Consider the following 22851-nt stretch of genomic DNA (forward strand, 5'->3'; position numbering starts at 1 on the left):
ATCAGCAAAGGCACATATCTGTGCCTTTTGTTACGCCCAGGAGTACCTTTTGTTCCCACATCTGGGAGCTCATTTTTCTTTATTTCACACATCACCTCCCTCCTTAATATCCTGGAATCTTCCCCTATAGATTCCTTGCTGGAAGCTATAGGAATTTAGATGAGATGTTCTGTTGGCTAGGGTGGCAGGAGTTACAACCTGTGACCTATTGTTCTCCTCTCAGAATTTTATCAACACCTTCACCAGTGTGAATTCAGGAATGAGCACCCATTATGTGCCTGGCACTTTTCTAGACTTTGGAGAAACAGTAGTGAACACAGATTAATATTTCAGTGGGAGTGGAAGAATGGTAGGAGATTGGGAACAGATTTATTTTAAGCAGGTAATAAACACATATGATAATTTCAGATTGTGTTAAGTGCTATGAAGAAAATAAAGAGGGTGATGTGATTCAGATTAACAAGATGAGAGTGAGACTGCTTGAGAAAGAGTAATAAGAGGTGTGTCAGTAACATCTGAGCAGAGGCCTGAATGATGAGATGGAGCTACCCATGGAAAAAGCCAAGGAAGAACATTTAAGCCAGAGGGGGAAAAAATGATAAAAAGCCACTGAGACAAGAATAACAAGAACAGAGCGAGGAAAAGAAAGGCCGGTAATGTGTCTGGAGTGTAATGAGCAAAACTGAGAGTGGATTGAAATGAGGTTGGAAAGATTGGGAATGATTGGTTTATGTAGGAACTTAAGAGGCCTTGTGTCTTAGGTTAGGTTCCCTGGGAAACAAACTCTGAGGTGGAGATTTGCATGGAGGAAAGTTATGGGGAGGTATCCAGTCACAGTTGGATCAGCATCTCTGAGGAGTGAAGATGGAGGACTGGGCAGAGTTAAAAGTTGGAACTGTAATGCATCCCAAAGAAAGGCCTCCATCTATCTACGGTAGGCTCTAGAGTGGAGGTGGCCCGTCAAAAGTGTCCCACATTTAGGTTAGGGGGCTGGGTCTTTAAACCTGTGCATAGAGCATCAGTAGATGCAGCTCACAGTTCCTGGAGAAGGACTCAGCTGAGAGCCAGCCACCTCCAACAATCCCAGCAGCTAAGGAATGGGCGCCTAGGTTCTGAAGAGGGGTACCACTGCATTTATCACACCATGGAAAAGTATTCAGTATTGATGGGTCAGCTTGTTTTTCAAAAGTTTACACTTATGTTTTTAAATACATTTGACCCTTAAACAGTGTGGGAGTTAGGGTGGCAACCCTCTATGTGCAGCCGAAAATTCGAGTATGACTTATAGTTGGCCCTCAGTATATGCAGTTCCTCCGCATGCGTAGTTCTGCATCCATGGATTCAACCAACCGTGGATGGTGTGGTACTGTCGTACTCATTACTGAAAAAAATCTGCATATAAGTGAATTCATGCCCACGTTATTCAAGGGTCAACTGTACTTGGTAAAAATTGAGATGAAAACAGACCCAGTTACACAGGCATGTAAAATTATATGTGTGTGTGTAAAGTTCTCTCATTAACATATATGTGTTTACTTGTGAGGTTTTTTTTTTTTTTTTTTGCGGTATGCGGGCTTGTCACTGTTGTGGCCTCTCCCGTTTCGGAGCACAGGCTCCGGACGTGCAGTCTCAGCGGCCATGACTCACGGGCCCAGCCGCTCCGCGGCATGTGGGGTCTTCCCGGACCGGGGCAGGAACCCGTGTGCCCTGCATTGGCAGGCAGACTCTCAACCACTGCGCCACCAGGGAAGCCCTACTTGTGAGTTTTAAGGACAGAACTCAGGATGGAGGGAATTTAGCAGTAAACAGCTTTGTTCTAGTTCAGGGTGAGGCTGAAGGAGGACAGGAAAAGTGATAGGGATTGAGGAGGAGTCTCCCCTCCCTTCCTGTTCTCTTTTGATCTAATTTATCCTTTTAACTATTTTTTCCAAATGTATTCAACCCTCTTTCTGTACGTTAACCTGTTTTTGCTCTTTTTTCTTCCATGGTGACTTTTTGGTATAGGATCAAAAGAGACTGAAAGACAGGGTTATAAATCCACACGAGAAGCAATGATGATGTGGCTTCGGGCAGTGGAAGTGGAAGATGAGATGGATTTGGGGTGAATTTGACACTTCAGGGTCAGAAAGTTGACAGTTGCGTGACTGAATACATGGATGAAGGAAAGCGGGGAAGAAAAGGGGACGGAGCAAGTTTGGGCAACAGGAACCAGAAGAGGATGAGTTCTGGTCTGTGAAGAATGTTTCTGAAGCACCTTGTAGGACAGCCCAGTGAAAATGGTCCCCTGGCAGCTGGAGATGTTTGGAAATCAGAATAGAGGTCATGCTAGAGACATGAATTCATATATAAAGAATTGTCTGAAACTTACAGTATTTATGTGAGATTCTCTGTGGTGGTTGAACCAAGAAGGGATGTAGGAAACAGGCAGGGTGCCTGATGATTTAATATTTTATGTTTAGAGTAAAGGGAGAATAAAAATATCTCATTTGTATTTGGCAGCTTTTATGTTATTGACAACAGTCAGAAGCTACCCATTTTCAGCTGGTGGATGGGTGTCTAAGGAATTCTTTAAGTTTCTTATTTCTTATAAAGCATATGCCAGATAAAAAGCTTTAGAGGGCTTCCCTGGTGGCACAGTGGTTAAGAGTCTGCCTGCCGATGCAGGGGACACGGGTTCGTGCCCCGGTCCGGGAAGCTCCCACATGCCGCGGAGCGGCTGGGCCCGTGAGCCATGGCCGCTGAGCCTGCGCGTCCGGAGCCTGTGCTCCGCAACGGGAGAGGCCACAGCAGTGAGAGGCCCGCGTAACAGGGGGGAAAAAAAAAAAAGCTTTAGAGACTGAAGATTTCCTTGTTTAGCCACAAAACAAACTCGATGCTTAATGTAGCAGTTTTATTACCCTTTGTCTCACTTTATTCTAAATGCCCATCGGTCCATTTCAGTCACTGGTGCTCCTGGGAGTGACAGCTTTTTAGGCTGTCCATTTTTTCATCCTAGTTCGTTAAACTATTTGCATTGCATTTGATTGATGACCCGGCTAGCCCTTAAGATGATTTGTGACCACAAGCTACATAGAATGACATGTAAGACCAACTGATGTTTATTCAGTCAATAAACATTTATATATCATGCATTTGTGTGGACATAGTACTGCTAGAGGTTTTGTTACTGTTGATCACAGCTAAGCAATGATTTGTAACAGGTTACCTAGGAACATAGGAAATGGTTGCTGCATGCTCTAAAGTGTATTTTCCTCCCCTTCAGTAGCGCATGGCTCAAAATCTAACTTGAGGACTGATGAACTTACTTTCTTTCCTCAAATGAGGGAAGGGGGAAAAATAGGGGAGGATTATTAATAATTTTCTGTGCTCTGTTTAGGAAAGGCCACAATATACAGCTTCAAAGAAGAGAACACGAGGGTTCCTGGCTAGTTCCCAGGTGAATTTTGCAAACATTTTATTATATACATAATCAATTTTTCCCCCCCTGGGAAACTTGTATCCATTAATGTTGGAGTTTTGTATTGTGAAACTGTTATTTGAACAATCTGATGTGTGTTATGTGCATACATGTATTAAAACAAGGAAGGAGCTTAGTATGTTGGTGTTAAGACTTCTGGGATAAAATCTCACACTAACCAGGATGGGTAAGAATGGTTCTCTTATTGAGAAATCAGGGCTGAAAGCTTTTTTTCTCAATGATCATATTAAAAATATATCTAGAGCATTATAAGACTCCAGATACTTGGGTTGTGGCCAAAAATTTTTGCACATTTAATTTCCCACATTCCTAATCACTCAGGAAAGAAAGTGGTTCTAAACTAAGTTTTGTACTTCCTTCTTAAACTTAAAGATAAATGCATCAAAGGTGCAATAAAAAAGCCTCTTTTAGGAAAATTAGAGATCTCCCCAAAGTGTGAGAATCATGGCATTTAGAAAAATAACAAGATTTTGTTGTTAGCAAAATAGAAGTAAATGTTCTCTTTAGTACCCTCGCTTACGGATATTTTTACAAAGAATTGGGAAAAGGTACAGAGACTGATACCGCAAAGGTGTACCAGAGGGTAACTTTTCATGTAGGTACATCTCAATTATTTGGACTTCATTATTTGAAGATATTTTGATAAGTCCTTTCCATGACCTTTGAGATAAAAATTTATTTAAATTTTAGTGTCAAGGATGTTGCTTAGAACCAAGTGCATTTTAGTGACTTGGTGCTCATTCATAACTCATTTATTTAATTTATCTTTTTTTTTTTTTTTTTTTTTTTGCGGTACGCGGGGCTCTCACCGCTGTGGCTGCCCCCGTTGCGGAGCACAGGCTCCGGACGCGCAGGCTCAGCGGCCATGGCTCACGGGCCCAGCCGCTCTGCGGCATGTGGGATCTTCCCGGACCGGGGCACAAACCCATGTCCCCTGCATCGGCAGGCGGACTCTCAACCACTGCGCCACCAGGGAAGCGCTACTTTATCTTTTAATTGTATTTTTCAAAGAAAATAATGAGGAAATAGTAACTAAATGTTTAGCTCTTCTGGTTCCCAAAGATGCCTTTATTTATTCTAATAAGTGGATAATTTTCATGACTATATTAACATAAAATTAAAATTCCCTACTCAACACTTTTTGCAACATTACCTATTTTTGTTTGTTTTCATAGTTTATAGATGTATTTTACTATCATTTATAGGCTCATGAGTTTCCTTTTTGAAATCTGAATGTAAGTTATGTATATCTGTTCAGATGATATAAGGTGGTATCAGGGGCTCTTACACATGATAGTGGGCCCAGGAAATCCTTTACAGGATCCTGGGAGATGGGCTGAGCTGGAAAGAACTGCTGCATTTGGAGAATCTTTCCTCTCATTGGTTTGCTCTCTTTGGGTGGCTTACTAAAGGCAGTCAACAGGGTGAAGGACTTTGCTCAGCCTCGTCTGTCTCGAAGCCCTGTCCAGTTCACTGCTTCCGGCTCTCTGCAGGTGTGTGCATCAGAGATGAGGACAAGCAGGTGTGCCCTGGGAACCCACTGCCTGCAGTGGGATGGAGTGTGGCCACAGCTTGTAAAGCTGCTGTGACACATTATTTGAAACTGACCTCAAGACTTTGATCTGCTTGGTGTATTTTTAGAAGTAATGACAGTATAGCACTTTGAGGCCTGGATGTTATTTCTAGACTGAAGAGAAACATTATTTTTCTGAGAAGTAGAATTTTGGGATTTTAAATGGATTTTTGGTAAAGATTTCTGAAGCTTTTCCAGTAAATGGGACTTTCTGGCCAAAAAAGGAGAGATGGGAAGCAGTATGCTTACCCTATTTCTGTTGAATTTCGTCTCTGACCCTGGGGCTGGGAAACTGTCATGGAGGGGGTGTGTAATCTTTGTTGTCCCGTATTCTGAGTGAGTCCTCAAATATACAAAGAATAAAGAAGAATTCGTTCTTTTCAGTTATGTACTTTCCAAGTTATTAAATTTTAAATTACATTTATATGTACAATACCTACTAGGTTGTCTATAGGGAGTATATTTATAACTTGTAACGTGGCATATTTATCTGTTAGTTTACCTAAGAGATTTGGAGACACACACACACTTATTTGTGTTTCACTTGGAATGTATGAATAGTAACTTTTTATGTATATATATTTTGGATTATGTGTTAAGTTATATGATACCTGGTTATTCTGTTTGGGGAATTTTAATTTTTGCAGATATAATTTTCATTAGTCTCCTAATTGAAATCCTTGCCTATAATCTTTCCTTCTTTGGTCCCATACTCCATAATATCATCAACTTTATTTTTCTAAAATAACAATAATATCCAGCACTTTGGTACTGCTCACTATATGCCAGGCACTGTTCTGTTCTTATATAAAAATCTCTCTACAACTGCATGAAGTAGGTACTGTTAATATCCTCATTTTATAGAAGAAGCTGAGGCACAGAGAAGTCACAGCGCTTGCCTCAGGTCACAAACCTCGTGGTAAGTGGTAGAGCTGATAGTTGAACCCAGGCAGTCTAACTCCAGAATCCGTACACGTAATCACTATAGTATACTTCCTTGCTAACAAAGACTTGTCAGCTCATCCTTCTAATTAAACCCCACATTCCCTGCAGCACGATGTCTTCTTAGTACTGAATTTTACAGTTGAGCCTTCAGCAACGCAGGGAGGTTGGGGTGCCTGCCCTCTGTGCAGCTGGCAGTCCGTGTGAGGTAGCTGCGGTTCCTCCCAGTCTGTGGATTCAACCAACAGCAAATTGTGTAGTGCTGTAATATTTACTGTTGAAAGAAATCGGTGTGTAAGTGGACCAGCGCAGTTCAAACCCTTGTTGTTCGACTGTTGTTCAGTGGTCAGCTGTAATTTGTCAGCTCTTCAAGATTCTCCCCGGCTCATGTTTGAAGTCTTCGTCCCCACCAAGCCTATTAAACTCTTTGCTCTTCTCCAGACATTCCAAATACTTCTTTCTGACTCTAGTGTTAGTCACACTATGCTTTTTGTCTAGAATCTGCTTCATCATTGTCTAACTGGAAAACCCGTACTGATTCTTCAAAGCCCAGGTGGAACTTCGCCTCTTCTGAGCATTGTTTTCTCTCACCTGCGTTCCCACAGTACTTAATATGTAGCTCTGCTTTGGGACTTCCCTCATTGTGTGGTACTATTTATCTATCTTTGTTTTTCCTTCTTCACCTGTGGGGCTTCTTGAGGTCAGGGATCTATTTTTCTCATCTCTGTATCCCTCAGTACACCTAGCACAGAGCCTGATTCATAGTTGGCACTTGTGAGATAGTGTCAGTGTTTAATTGAAGTTCACTTCCTAGAACTGCAAGAAGGTAGAGGCAGCCACAATTGGGCAGCAAACCTGTACTGACAGGAAAACGTGACACATGCTGGGAGTACCATGTCCCTCTGCCGATCTCATGTGACCATCTCCTAACCAGACTCAACCCTCGGGCATGCTGCTGTGTCCTGGGTACTGCTCTGAGGGGTCCTGACTGTTTTTTTCAGTGAGAGTTTCCTGTGCAGGTGGTGGAGGATTTTGAAATGCCTGAAACCAAACCATTACACCCACTTAAAATAGTTTGTCTTGTCTGGGTATGATAAGAGGTGGGTGGGAAAAAATTAGTGCACATAGCCCATTTCTTGGAGTTGAGGTTGCCAATTAAGTGTCATGAATGGGATAAAATAACACATACAAGTGGTGTTTAAAATATTTTGCTTCTTATTTTTCTATTCGCTTTAATTTAGAAAGTCAGTTTCCAGATGTTGGATAAGCATTGACTAATTCCCCAGTACCCTCTTTTATTCTGTTTTCTTGATTGTAGATCATCTGACTCAACTATATTTAGAGAAACTGGCAGATGACTGAACACAGTGAAACTAAGAGTCTTTTATTTCCCTAAAGAAAGTAGTGAATTCAGTGAGGTTTATTACAGTCACAGAGCACCATGTACTTTAGCCCTTCTTTGATCCAGCAAAACTTTGATGACTCATTTTGACTTTAATTGAAGAATGTTTGAATTAAAACATTTACTTTAATAATAATAGCAGAGGAGCACTTTTCTTGTGTTTACTGTACAAATGCTAAGATGATATGATTTCTACTTTGAAATAAAATAAACGCCAAATTAAAGGTCTTTGCATGATTTCACCAGGACAGAGGGTGAGAGAGATGGAGATTATTTGAGGATTCTAGGCACTTGGGTTGTAGTACAGAAGAAAAAAGGAGGTAAGACAAGCTTGGCCTACTCATAATTGCACTATAATTTTAGTCAGTGTTGGATTAGAAGTTGAAGTCTGAATGGCACTGAAATAAATTAAGCATTTGAATTCTAAAGACATAAATTTTGAAGATGAGTCTAAATGATAGTACTCTGTAATTTAGAAACATTAAGGGACCTACTATTTTTAATTCAATTTATAAAAATCTGAGTGTATACTTTTCTTATATACCTTATTCTCTTTTCAAAGCAGTTCATATTTAGAAATTATTAAAAGAAAACCTAATGCAAAAACAATATATTGTTTTTCCTATATCAAAACAGCTCAAACATTGAGCTCACGTTCTGTGATGGAAGTTTCCATGTGTGTAACCTAATTTAAATCCTGCCGTAACCCTGTAAAGCATTTTCATCTTCCATCACGTAAGCACAGAAAAGGGAGCTCAGCAGTTGCCCCAGAAAGTAAGGGCAGGATTCAGACGCGGGTCTATTGCTCCTGCATCCCATGCTTTATCCACTGGATAGAGAATTTCAGTTTTGACCAGAAATATGCCTTGAGCTAGGGAAACAAACATACTGTACTGGAATTACAAACCTAATCAAATAAATTATAAGTGGAAAAGACTGTTTTTTAATATGGGGGTATGTCATCTGATATATTTTAAACAGAAGTCATCTGTCTAAATAAAAGAAAGACTCGTATTTCAGTTGTCATTTAAATCTCAATAGAAGAGTTGATTAAATGGTGGACTAACCAGGTATTAATCTATGATTTTTACCCCTCAGTATGATCACTTGTATCTGTAGCTTGGGATGAACTCAGGATAAAATCTGAGGTCAAATTTTGTTTCTCAGAACAGCCTTGGAGTTTTCTGTGGCTAGTAAATGATCTGTGGGGATTGGCCATGTCACTAACTATCTTTGCATTGAAAATAGAGTGTAGAGTTTATCTCATTTTTCATTTTTAATATCGAAGTATCATTTATGATAGATGGGAGGAAGGAAGAGAAAAGAAGTATAGCTTAAGCTTAAATACAGCTAGCAATAAAGCTATTTGCCTCAGTAAATACAGTCAGCAGGGAGCTGATACCTGGTCTTCTACTGATGCTTCCTTTAATTTACTGAATAATTACAGGAAAATTATAGGAATTCCTTTTGTGTTTCATTCTCTCTGACTCTTAATTTAGGGTAATGCTCTTTGTGACCTACCTGTCTCATAGGGAGATGGTGAAGATTAATTATACCATGCCGGCCAGTTGCCCAGCACTGCCCCAGAGAAAGGTGTTCCATAAATCAGACCTATCATTAGGAGGCCTTTGTCTCAAGTCCCTGTGTAGTATAGTGCCATCTCTCCGTATCCTAATGGGAGGTCGCCTACATTCGGGCCAAGGACAGGCTTTGCCGTGACACAGAGAGCATTTTTTCTTCTAGTTCTGTGTGACTGGGCAGATTTCCACCTCTGCACACCTCCGTGTCCTCATTTGTGAAAACAGCAGTCCACAGTCCCATAATTCCTAAAGGGAACTTACCCTGGAGTAGCTCTGATTTTGTCCTTTTGCTTCTCCTGTCTCACCCAGCTTCTTGAACCTATTAAACTATATATTTTTTAAGCTCATGTGCTCTTAAAGAGCTGTGGCAGACACTGGGGAAGGCCATCAGATTCCCCTCCGAGGAAGGCCTTGCCGGGTGGAGGTGGGGCAGGCATCAGCAGAGCCTCCAGAGTCCAGGGTCAGCCTCAGCTGCAGAGCTGGTCTCCCAGGTCCAGCAGGTCGAGGCCTTGTTGGACTTGCATAACAGTTCAGTGTCTCACTCTGCCTGATCTTCCCCTTTCTTTTATAAGTATTGATCTCTGTAAATATCTTCTGCTTTCATTTCCACAGAACCTGGTCAGTGAGAAGAACTTAAACATTATCTGAAAACAGGACTAGTAGAAGGGAATTCCTCAAGTTGCAAATGAATGGACTTTTTAATAATGAGCTTGTGTCATATTCTGTAATTTATTAATTTGGAAATAATATTTTCAGATTAAAACGAAGCGTACCCAAGAAGGAAAAGTTCAGTCACTATTAGGTTTGTGATAGAGTTTTTATATAGGTTAATTGTTAGGATTATTTTTCATTGGACATGAACGAAGCCTTTGACAGGTGAAGTTCTTAGTTCTATTAGTGGCATTTGTAGTAAGTTGTCATTTTAAAATCACCATTCTTTATCCCTAAATACATCTTCCTTAACCTTTTTGTGTAATTAACTTTTATCAATCTTTGCAAAGAAACACACACCAAATATTGCACCTTTTTCCAGTATGCATTAGAGATATATAAAGTGTTCTTTAGCTTATCCTCAGATACATCATTTTGAGTGTAACTGAGGCCTTCCTTCCGTTTCCTCCTTTCTTCCTTCTCTCTTCTTTCCTAAGTGGTTTGGATATTATCATCTGTGTCTTAAAAAACCAGTGAGTCAGACAGCTACTATGAAATTGATCTCATTATAAAGAATGTATGCTGGGGCGTTTCTAAGAAATTCAGTTTTATATTGCAATGGGGGGTTGATGTTTCCTTGCTTGTGATTTAGTTTCAAATTTGTATTGAGAGATTTGCCTTAAATTTTTTTGTTTATGTTTCGAAATGAGAGTTGTTAAAACTCAATGTAACTTTTAAAAAACTCGATTGCTCCCTATCTGTGGTTAAAGGATATGACTTAGTATTTCTGTTTTCTTTCACGTGTTATTGTTGATTTTTTAACTTAGAGCAGAAAAGCAGAGACTGAAGAATATGTAACTAGTCTGTATGGCAGACATGTAGAGAAGAGTTAAAAGAAGAGGGGCTTGGGAGAAGCAAGCATTTAAAAGACAATGGCATAGCACAGGGAGATCAGCTCGGTGCTTTGTGACCACCTAGAGGGGTGGGGTAGGGAGGGTGGGAAGGAGACGCAAGAGGGAGGCTTTCTTATTCAGATGGTTTTGTCTCGTCTGACTCTTAAGCAACCTCTGGATTGATTGACCAGGTTATCCTCATATCTCTGTGGCCACCTGGAGAAAGAAATAAGCCAAGTTGTATCAGAAGCAGTCTCCATTCTTTTTTTACCCCTACTTTTGTGTTTATTATATATGTTTTTTCCCTGTTTATTCACGAATTCATTTAGTAAATTTTTATTGCTTAGTTGCTATGTGCCAGACACTCTCTTAGGTGTAGGGTATAAAATGGTGAACAAAAATCAGGAAATCCACTGTACTGGACCTTACGGTTTATTGCAGAGATAGATCATTAAAAAAAAAAAAAACCCTTACGACTAAATTAAAAAAATTGCAAGCGTGGCACATAACTATGAAGTGGAATCTTTGCTATGTGTGAGCAAGCATAGGGGATTTCAGCATGTTAGAAATGGCTTCCTGAAGAGAAAAATACTTGTTTTAGAATGTGGAGAATAAGTAGATTTCATTCAGAGAGAGGTGGAATGAGTATTCCGGCAGAGGGGCTACATGCACAAAGATTCTGAGGCAGGAGAATTCATGGCATATTTGAGGAACAGAGAAGCCCAGCCAGTGTGGCTGGAACAACATGCTTAGGGACGTGGAGGAAAGTAAGTAATGGAGGGAAAGTGGAGGAGTCGGTGAGCTGGCGGTCCAGATGGTTGGAACAGGTTACCTAGGAAGTGTTGAATGAACAGTTGGGAAAGTGAGCAGTTTGGTGGTTAGAGATCAGGATTTTTACCTTCCTGCTTCTGGGAGAGGATGACCAAGTATCAAGGAATGACTGCTAGAGTGGTGACTGAACTGGAATGGAGGTGAAGGTCACTGGAGACGAAGAGGGCAAGGAACTGAGAGGCTGTGACCCGTTATCCTTGTGTGTGTGGAAGTAGCCCAGCGTGTTGTGTTGGCAGGCTTTGGGTGAAGTAGAAGACCGGCCAGATGCCGAGCCTTTAATAAATAAAGTAGACTGAATGGTTGGGGTGGAGGGAGCCGCTTAATCCAAATGACCATTTCATAAGATTTGAATGGTTTATGTGATCGAGATAGCCTGGACTTTGAGTGATATTTTCCCCACATTTTCATTATATTTTGGCCAATATATAGATGTATCAAATCACAGCTAAAGGAGTCTCTCCATTTGGGTTGTACATTCCAAGATGACAGGAGTTGTGTCTGTATAGATCTGTATAGATCTTCTTGTATTACCAAAAGGCAAATGGTGGACATCAATGAATAAAGCATGGTGATAAATTATGAATGAAGTAAATATAACACAGCCGTGTTGGATGGAAGATTTCACTGTTTTTCTTTTCACGAAAGCCTGCGCATTTTATGCACTTTCACATGGCTTCCTGTGTGACTCTGTGACTACAGTCACCTTTGCATGTACATTTACATAGCAGTCTCATGTTTTTTTCTTTCAGAGTGAACTTTGTAATCAGAATAATTAATTTTCCTCTGATTCTATGAGAACTTTACCATTGATGCAGATATTCTGAGGAGCCAGTTAGTCACATCATTTAAAAAGAGATTGCACAGAGGGTCATACTTTGGTATGACTGGGATATATTTTGTCCGAAAGGGATGTTCCCTCTCCCCAAATTCAAGTTTGTAAGCTTGTATCATTCATCTAGGCAGCAAGTCAGCCACCTCTCTGTACCAAGCAATTGCTTGAGGGACTTCGGCAGTCTACAGAAGTCTATAAACTATGATTTTTAAAGTCAAAAGGAGTATGTTATGTATATGCAAAGGAAAAGACTAGCAAGACCTGCATCAAAATGTAAATAATGGTATATCTGGGTAGTGGAGTTTTTGTTTGTTTGTTTTTTATTTTGGCCACGCTGCACGGCCTGTGGGATCTCGGTTCCCCGACCTGGGATTGAACCCAGGCCATGGAAGTGCAAGCACTAAATCCTCACCACTAGACCACCAGCGAGCTCCCTGGGTAGTGGAGTTTTAAATGATACTTATTTCTTTTAGCTGAAATGTGTTGTGTGTGTATATATAAAACATATGTGTGTATGTGTGTGTATATGTGTGTATATATATGTATACACATATATTTTTTTCTAGTTAGAATCTATCATTTTTATAATAAGATTTTCTAGAAAAATAATATTAGAGTAAAAGGAGCAAGGATGGAGACAAGTCAGGCTATGTGAAAAGGAAAAAGGTTTATTGTGTAGGAGATAGGTGAGTTGTCAAGGGTGGAATATGCAGGGTGTACTATCGCCATGTACTCAATTCTACTGCAAGAAGCTAATGCAGGATGCTCTCTTCAGTGGCCTCTGGTCACAGTCCCACACTTCCAGGTCACTTGGCAGAATTCCTAGAGTCTCAAGTTTTAAAGGAGCAAATAGTATGGGTTTCTCCCTAGTGCCTCTGACGTTTTATTCCCTGGGGAGAGGTAGCCGTTGATTTCTTTAACTGATGAACAAACCCCCAATAAGCTCGTAGGGCTTCCCCTGCCGCCTTTACAGCTGTTAGGGAGCCATGTTTTGATTCTGATAATACCTGTGGATTAACACAAATCAGAAATTGTTTTCAGTGTCACTCTATCTACAGCAGCTGGGCAGTGGGTCTGTTCATTTCACGTGGGAGTGGACGTTAAGTTCACATGTCAGTCCAGGACAGGTTTTTGCCTGACAGCTTTAAAGTTTACCACATAGAGACAAACATTTTCTAAACATTTCAGAGTTTAGAAGGCACCAGAGTCAATTTAGGCGGCATTTAATATGCCTCCTCGTAAACTGTGGGCCTTGGGCCAGGCAGGGTTGCAAAGAGCTTTTGCTTTAGAGCTGGCCCAGTTTGTAATGCCATGCCAATGCCAAACACATGTTCTAAATGATGCAGCACTTACCTGAGACAGAGCATTCTAGGTAAAAGATAAATATTCATTCCCAATGAATGATGAAGGATGACATCTAGAATGATGATAAATTAAGAATACCACTCTCTTAAGTCCAAGGAACTCTGTCCTGAATTTCAGATGCATTATATTTTCAGGATCAGAAAGAATAAGACGATACACTTTTTTTTTTTTTTTTGTGGTACGCAGGCCTCTCACTGTTGTGGCCTCTCCCATTGCGGAGCACAGACTCCGGATGCGCAGGCTCAGCGGCCATGGCTCACGAGCCTAGCCGTTTCATGGCATGTGGGATCTTCCCGGACCGGGGCACAAACCCGTGTCCCCGGCATCGGCAGGCGGACTCTCAACCACTGCGCCACCAGGGAAGCCCAAGATGATACACTTTTAAAGTGTAAGTTATCTAGAAAAATTTTAGGTGATTGGAAAGGGACACATGATATGCTCTCATGCTCTAGACTGTTCTTCATAGCTCTGCTTTCAAAGGAGATTGAACATGGAACTCTGAAAGCAGAGGAATGGGATGTGAAGGAAATAATATTCAGTAAATCCAAGTTCCAGATGGTTACAGATTTGTTAAAGAAAATATTTCTAATCTATAACTATTATATTAAAATATAGTAATTAGATCATTTGCACCCCACTGACACTGCCCTTCTCAGCTCCCTCAAACGCATTGTACCTTTTCACCTCTGCCCTAGATGAAGTCTTGGTCAGATTTCAGAGCTTTGCAGTTCCTTTTAGTCACAAGAACAGTCTCATTTCTCAGAAATGTAAAAGTCCTGACCAGTGTAATATTATTTAAAACTTCTCCCCTCTCCCAAGTCAAGCTTGTTTCAGGTTCGAGAGCCTCCGTGGCGCATGGAAGGGGTGTGATACCCAATGCATTTTGTCACCCCACTTGCTCTCCCACTCACTGGCCCTCCAGGACAGAGCTGTAAGGATCTGTGCAAGTCTGATTCCAATGGTACAGTTGTAATCTAAACTGCTACCATCTGATGGATGCATGATTGCTGACTCTCCCTCAGGGGGCATCTGTGTGGGTTTTTGGACAGTTCCTCCTAGGGACCTCTGGTGGTAGATATGCTGTTGATGACCATGCTTCCCCTGGCCGGATGTTTTTAACTGCCTTTCCTGCTCCTGGGCTTCTGGCATTCCACCCGTGTTGGGATCACATTGCCTCCCCAGGTGGGCCTCTTGGGGATTGCCTCTTGTAAGACAGTCCCTCCTGTGGGCCCACAATCAGTTTTCAGAGAGACATGCATCTTTGTCTGCCATAGGTGGAAGTATAGCCTGATCGCAAAGCACTCTTTGCTTTGCAACTCCAGGGCAGCTAGCCAGCCACAGTTTTATGCCTTTAGAGTTAGGTTTAAAATAAGTAGCTGTTCTTATATTTCTCAAAATCTAAGGGATGCACCTCTTCCAGTATTTCTCTGAGTCACCCTTAGTTTGGTACCCTTGGGTAAGGTCCATTCGAGCGTTGGATAGGAGGGGATGCAGGGTGTTCTGACGACTCCAGAGCAGTTCTCCCTGGTGGTCTCATTACCTGCTCCGATACAGCTGGAAATGAGCAGTGGGTTCATGACAGAGATTGGCTTCAACTGACCTCTTGGGAAGTACTGCATATGTGGTTTTAGCACCCTGCACCTGACAATTGTTTTGTTTTTAGCTTTCAGGATTTCAGCTAAAACTGAGACAATTTCATTTTAATATCTTGTTTCAGTAGTGGTTTTTCTTTCTCATTGAGGTGGCTACATTAAACCTCATATTTATGCAGGTAGGAAATAAAAGCTTCCATAAAATTTGGTAAACTAGGAATATATGATTAAAATGTGTAGAGACAAGAATTTTAGGTGTCTTGAATTTTTTAACTTGGGGAGTACACTTTAATAAATGATAGTTTCACTTTCCTTCTCCAATTCAAAGGCTATTATTATTAAAAACAATAATTTCTAGATTAATTACTGTTGACAGTTCATGAGTAGCTAGACTATAATAAGTTACTTTACCTTAAAAACATCATTCAGTGTCCTGTCTCTGATGAATAGAAATGCTTACTAATATGTGAATAAAATATGTTGATAAAATGCTTAATAATATGTTAATAATAAATATGTCTGACATAGGAATTTTTTCCCCTTAACTTAAAAGTAAGTTATCTCAAATCTGTAGTATTCTCAGAGCATAGAAAGGAATGAATATAGCTTTTCACATATATAAATCTGCTGCTTTTTGCCCTTATCCCTGGCAGAGCCTGTACCGAAAGCCATTTTTTCCCCTGATTTTCAACTTGGTGATCTTTTTGCTGTGGTTTGTCACTTACAACCAATGTAACATAAGATGTGTATGGCTGTTTAGTGACTAGTTTTAATAATATAAATGAGTTTCTATTTACTTAAAGAGGAAAGTTAATACACATTTTGTGTGGTTTTTTAAGTTTAGAATTTAAGCAGTAATTTATCTTTCCCCTTTTTTTGAAAGAATAATAAGGACTATGGAACCAGGTTTAGTAGGGCCTGAAGCTTATGCAATTTGGGACATTCCCTAAGGAAAAGAAAACAAAATTATAAATACAGAATTAAACTCAAAATATATATTTAGAATGAAAATAGTCACAAGAAATTGTTTTTTAAAGCTGACAGGTAATGCAAAGCACAACAAAGTCCAGAAAAATAGCAAAAATAAACCTTGTTCTTTCTTCTCTGTGCACATACTTGCAGGGTGAACTGTAGTACAAGTTTATATCATGATGCAGCTCTGGGGTGTCCCGTCATCCCATGGCAGGCTGGGACGTGGACATATTCCTGGAAGCGTCCCTACATTGGGATGACTAGCAATAACATAATTATACCCAGAAGTGACTGCAAACCAAGTAAATGTATCATTAAATCCAAACTAAATTGTATCTTCAACTCAACTTCCCCTTAGCTAGATCTCAAAAATGTTCATGCCCACTTCAGTATTACTCAACACAAGGGGAAGTGTGATGGAGGGAATGGAAAGAAATAATGGTTGTAACTGATGGTGTTAAAATATCTTGTTCTGCAAGTTTTATGAAAACACATGATCATGTAGCTAAGATCCTTTCAGCGGCCTGTGCCTCTGAAAGGTCCTGAGGTTTAAGCTTTGTTAGCTTTGCAGTTATCTCTGGGTGAAACTCATTCACAGAAACATGGATAAACGAATGTTCCAGTTGCTTAAAGGAACCATAAAAATCCATGTTTCTTACAATTCTCTCCTACATTCTTCTAAATTATTATCCAAAGTTATTCTTTTATTTCTATTTTTAATGTTAATATTAAACTACATAAGGAAGAAGTCCTCTGGAAAACTGTATAAATATTTTATACTTTTCATGTTTTGAATAAATTGTGTTCTTAACTATTAGAAAAACATGTTAAAGAATAGCAAAATATGTTTACCACAATAAGAAAAGCTAAAAAGAATAGCAAATCCCTGAAGTAAATGCTCTCTTGTGTTACTGTGCATCTGCCTGTAAACCATCTAGGCCACTGGAAAAAAATGGTAAAGTGTGGATTGTATATGCTTTGTTTCTCTTCTGGATCCTTTTAGTCTCTAGGTAGTAAGTTTGAAAGATTTAATGCAACATGTCTCAAGTGATTTAGCTCTATTATGCCTAAACAGGAAATGGAATTGTGCAGCAAATCCTTCCAAAACAAGTAAAATTACACCTGGGGAGAGTGCTATGGTATAGACCAAATTGTGGAGACTGAGGGCAGAATAACATATTATACAAAATTTATCTCATTGCCTCTTTACAGGAGTATAATTAGAATATTTTTTAAAATGTGTATGGATTAAATTATTATTATTTTAAGACTTTTAAAAATTTATTTATGGCTGCATTGGATCTTCATTGCTGTGCACGGGCTTTCTCTAGTTGCAGCAAGCGGGGGCTATTCTTCATTGTGGTGCACGGGCTTCTGATTGCTGTAGCTTCTCTTGCTGTGGAGCACAGGCTCAAGGCACACGGGCTTCAGCAGTTGTGGTACGTGGCCTTGGTAGTTGTGGCTCGCAGGCTCTGGAGCGCAGGCTCAGTAGTTGTGGCACACGGGCTTAGTTGCTCTGCGGCATGTGGGATCTTCCCGGACCAGGGATCGAACCCATGTCCTCTGCTTTGGCAGGCAGATTCTTAACCACTGCACCACCAGGGAAGTCCTGGATTAAATTTTTGATGTACAATTAAAATTATGCTCTTTACAGGAGTATACTTAGAATATTTTTTAAAAATTTGTATGGATTAAATTATTGATGTACAATTAAATTATTGATGTATAGATACATGGAAATATCTTTAATTCTTAATATGCATCGACTGATACCCTCATAACTTGTTTCTGTAGGGATTTGTTTTTTATTGATATATTAACAATCACTTAGGACATAGTAGTTTAAAATGGTGCTATTGACAGACAGTCACCTGTTGTGTGTGAACTCTGTCTGACACCTGTGTCCTAAATGTCATCTTGGTAAGTTTTGCTCTCCTCCGGTGGACCAGTCTTGACTGTGGCCTGCTGTGGGGACTTTTCCTGGCTGTCTGCCTGTTCTGGATACCACCCTTTTGTTCCTAGACTTCTGGTTTGCTTCTCCTGGTGGGTTCCTCTGGTGACCCTCGCAATACTAGTTCCATGCCCTAGAACGTGCTGTGTGTGATATCTCCACGTCAGCAGAGTGGTAGATACACAGACGGGCAGAGGTACCCCTCGAGAGGGAGACAGCAATGCCATCAGAGGCTGTGAACCTAGGGGGAGATCTGGCTAAGGTCATCGAGTGCTACCAGGGGCGTCAGCAGGGCTTCCTGCCCACTCCCCTTTATCATCCAGAGGAAATCTATACTCCAGCAACAGTCTCATATTCAGTGCTTTGTGCCCTGTGTCTCTTCTACACAGTTAAGTTCCTGCTTCCCCTCCCAAAGGTTAACAGCTCAATTCAAGTTCCTCAGCCCATCACCTGGAACTAGTGAGAGGCTTACTAAGAGACTGTCCTAAGACTTCTGTTAGGTCTGAATGGAGTGTTCCCATCTCCTCACTACATTTTTGGTAGCTGTGTAGATATTCTGTATAATCAGATATTAAACAAACTTTTATATGAAAGTATTTTATATAAATTACTGCTTACTATTTGCAATTTTAAAAGATCTATAACATATTGTATTCTTGTTTAAATTGCTGCTGAACAGGAGCCTTATAAGATAGGGCTTTTGTCTTACATTTGAATAATTTTGTTTAAAGCATTATTTTCATAGCTATAATGTCGTGTCTTTGAACGAATACCATTATTGTGGTGGAAGAGGGAAAGTATTTCTCCTGTAGGACAGTGTAAGAATGGTGCCACCAGATTTCACTATTCCTTTACACATCTAGGAAATAGTCTAAATATATTCTCTACCAGCTCCCTCTGAAACAATATAATGTGATAAATTATTTATCGGAACAGCATTTATTTTGGTTGTGTGAAATGGATTAATGAAAGAGTATCATTAGTTTGTATGTAACTGGTTAACTTGATTTGTTTAAAAGTTTTACACTTAGGCAAATAAAAAAATGTTTCCTGTATTCTTGTTTATTTTTGAGCTATTTAGAGTATACCATAAAACTGAATAACTATGAGTTTTTGTCCGTATTTTACTGTATTGATTTTGTCTCTTTCTGACCACTGATATCAGTGGTTCTCCCACTACTTCAGTTGGCCTGAATAGCATAATCAAATGATTTTATGGAAAATCTATTTTCATAGTATATGCATTCATGTAAAATGAATAACATTTGATGGAATTAATATACTTTTTAATGTATCTTTTAGGAATCTAGTTCTTTTAAAGTTGGAAAGATTTTTAATAATAATAATGATGATACTGTGATTTATTGATTTCCTACCTTGTTCCAAATACAGTGCTTGATGCTAGATATTTTATGCCCATTTGATAGAAGAATCTTTTGAGAGGCCAGGGAACTTTGGCAACCAGATAGCAACTCTTGTCTGCTCTGCTCTGAAACCTGAGATCTTCCTCTCCCTCCAAGATATTAGTGGGCAGCAGAAGTGATGGGAAGTGACCAATAACCTGATGTCAGAAAGAATCTAGGTCAAATACATAGTTTAAAAAATCAATTCTATGGTATGGATTAGACATAGTTCAAAATAAGTGGGTAACATGAAAGTATAATATTTAATTATGAATTTAAAAAACCTTTTGTTAAATAAATATGACAGCTTTAAATCCATATGCGTCACGCGCAGGTTTTATAATGAAGTGAACCTTTAAATAGTTCCTTTTAACTTACAATGTGGTTTTAAATATGACCTACTTAAGTGGACAGAATTTATATTCCTACCAGAGGAAGGCCTCATTTAGCTAGAAGTGATTTCTCTAACAAGAAAAATGTATTCAGAATGTAATCCCAAGACCTCCAGGAATACGACTTCTATCTAAGTATCCATATTATTATAGTGCTCCAGAATCCATATGCTAAAGACTGTACCTTTTATTCAGAGGAGATCTCTTCAGGTGCTCACTGCCAGGTTATTTGTGGTGGTTTTATATTTTTATATCCTTGTTGGAGAAACTCAAAGCAATAAGAGATGGCAGCAAAAAAGTGTGAAGAAATAGAAAAGGTATAATAAACAGTTGCAGCAATACAAAACGTGCAGTGGCTTATATCCGTGTTGTTGAATCTTCCCTCTTCTGAGAATGGATAACCAGCCAGGTTTGGTTTTAGAGGGGGAACAAGAGAGTCTCTTACTTGAGACTGTGGTTGCTTAGAAACCGAACACATGTGAAAAAAGGTTGAGAATCAAGTTGGGCTGGTTGTAGTGCAGAAGAGAGAGAAGCAGGATTCAAATAGGTGGATCTGAGGCATTGACCTCAAACTGGAGCATTGGGCCAGGGAAGAACCAAGGAGATAGGAGCAGGGAAGGCAGCAGCTTAAGCTGGGAAGCCCAAAGGCCAGCAGAACAAAAAGTAATGATGGAATTGGATTTTAAACTTTCCATTTTTATGGGCCTCAGAGGTGACTCCTCCATAATTTCTATATAAGATGATTTTAGGGGTGGGGATGTTTGTAGGAAGGGGGAGCTAGAAGAGTTAAACCCTCTTGGGTGTAGCAAACCCATGTCTTCCTTAGGCTGTATGTTTACACGTTTGTGTGAATGTGCGTGTGCGTGTGCGTGTGTGTGTGTGTGTGTTGTGGAGGGAGAGGTAGGTGGTAAGAGACCAATTATGACGGAAGGCCAAACCCCTCCCCTGCCCAAACCATCCGTTGGCATTGCCTATGCTGGCAAGGTCATTCCACACGCGGGGACGGGGGCAGATTGGGACACAGGCAGCGACCTGTGGGCTTTCACACCTCAGCAGCCTCTGAGGGCTTCACTGAAATACTGCAGAGTAATAATGGAAGCTAATAATGATGACCCTATCATGTCAAAAACATTAAATTATTTGTCATCTATGTAAGAAAGCAATAACTATTAGATCGCCCCCTTCCTAACACACACACACTCAAGAGGTTAACATTTTAAAGCTTTATCATTTGGGGGAGTAGTTACTTTTCAAATTTACTTACTGATAAAAGCTCCTTCCCTGAGGCTGCCAGATAAATAAGTTGTTGCTTTACGTAGCTTTAATGGTACTCATTGCTTTTCGAAGGTGATTCAAGGCTAGCACTTTAATTTCACTTGTGATCAGAGTTATTTTGCATAAAGATTAAAATTTGACTTGGAACAGGAGTGAAGGATTTATTTTATTAGGTCCAAATTCACATTTTTTACCTCACTTGAAATAAAATATCTTATTAAGTATCAAAAAGTACCTTAAAGCTGGAAAGAAATAACATTTTCTCAAAATTCTCAGAAACTTTTTTAAAATCCGGAGTTCTCTGTACTGGGTAATACTATTCCCCACTGATTCTTTGTCAAAACTGAACAATAATATATTTTCCTTAAGGCATTTTGATACGGTAAGTCTTCAACCATATATTGCTAACAGCATGTACCTTATCAGGCCTGACAAGATTGCAGCTTGACGAGTTATACTTTTATTCATATAACATTGTGAACTTGAGCTTCAAAGGAAGAATAAAGCCAAACTATTATAGGTTGAGTACTTTAATAAATATTAAATTATAAATGAAGCTGGTTCTACACTAGCTGTAGGGGGTGTGGATAATAAAAGAAAATCTTCAAATGGTGATACACAGTATTATGGATGTCTTTCTTGCCTTTTGTAATCCGTCTTTGCCTCTTACCATTGTAGTTGTAAGTGCTGGGAATGATGAGGTAGGGTGTATGATTTTTTTGCCCACTGAATTAAAAGTAGAGGAAATTTTAAATGTAGAACTAATTTTTCTCTTTAGCAGGATAAATACAGAAGTGCGCTTTGGTGATAATAGGCACTTCATCACTCCTCCTCACCTACCTACTCCCTCCAAAGTCGTGAACTTGATGTTGAATGTGAAGCACACCGAGCAATATGCATTTCCATTTAATGAAGACTTTAGTTCTGTCATCATGTTTGAGATGTCACAACATGCCCTGATGGATGAGTGCAGAATGCCTTATGTTTCATAGGAGATCACTAAGTGATGCGATTGTATGGAAGAAAGAGTAAGTGAAGCTGGGTATCAGAGAGAAGCTCATGAGAACCCCAGTCCTCGTAGTCAGATGCGGCACACACCCGCTAAGATGGCCCCGATGGTCCTTGCTTCCTGCTATCCCAGCCCTTCTGTAATTACTGCCCCTTAAAAGTGGGCCAGCTTAGTGACTCGCTTCTAACCAAGCACATATGGCAAGTGTGATATCCGTCACTTCCTGGGGTTAGGCTAGGTGAGATAGGGCCTTCCATTTTGCTAGCAGACCCTCTCTTTCCCTTGTTGGCTTTGACGAAGCAAGTTTCCATGTTGGCACGTGGCAAGGAAGCCAGCGGCCAGCCAGGAACTAAGACCCTCAGCTCAACAACTCTTGAGGAACTAAATACTGCCTCCAACTATGTGGGCTCAGAAGCAGATCCTGCCCAGTTAAGACTTTCGATGAGACCCCAACCCTGACACCTTCACTGCAGCCTTGTGAGAGACCCTAAAGCAAAGGGCTCAGTTAAAATATGCCCAGGTTCCTGACACACAGAAAACGCAAGATTGAAAATACGTATTGTTTTAAGCTTCTAAGTTTGTAGTAATTTTTAATACAGCGATAGAAAACTAATACTTAGGTCTATTAGTTAGCTAGAGGCTGCCATAACAAAGTACCACAGGTGAGGTGGCTCGAATGACAGAAATTTATTTTCTCACATTATGGAGGC

General features: G+C 40.0%; 1 protein-coding gene across 23 annotated transcripts in view; it reads left to right on the forward strand.

The window, feature by feature from the left end:
• Positions 1-22851, forward strand: part of CAMK2D (calcium/calmodulin dependent protein kinase II delta) — a 366378-nt gene that overhangs the window by 155390 nt on the left and 188137 nt on the right. The window contains exon 1 of one of the 23 annotated variants that reach the window (XM_073804934.1): positions 22124-22160. The exons of the other annotated variants lie outside the window; for them this stretch is intronic. Within the exon in view, the coding sequence (XP_073661035.1) occupies positions 22139-22160 (22 nt within the window). The 5' untranslated portion in view covers positions 22124-22138. Of the gene's footprint in view, positions 1-22123; positions 22161-22851 lie in introns of those variants that run through there. 23 annotated transcript variants of the gene reach the window in all.

Source organism: Tursiops truncatus, chromosome 5, assembly GCF_011762595.2.
Source record: "Tursiops truncatus isolate mTurTru1 chromosome 5, mTurTru1.mat.Y, whole genome shotgun sequence".
NCBI lineage: Eukaryota > Metazoa > Chordata > Mammalia > Artiodactyla > Delphinidae > Tursiops > Tursiops truncatus.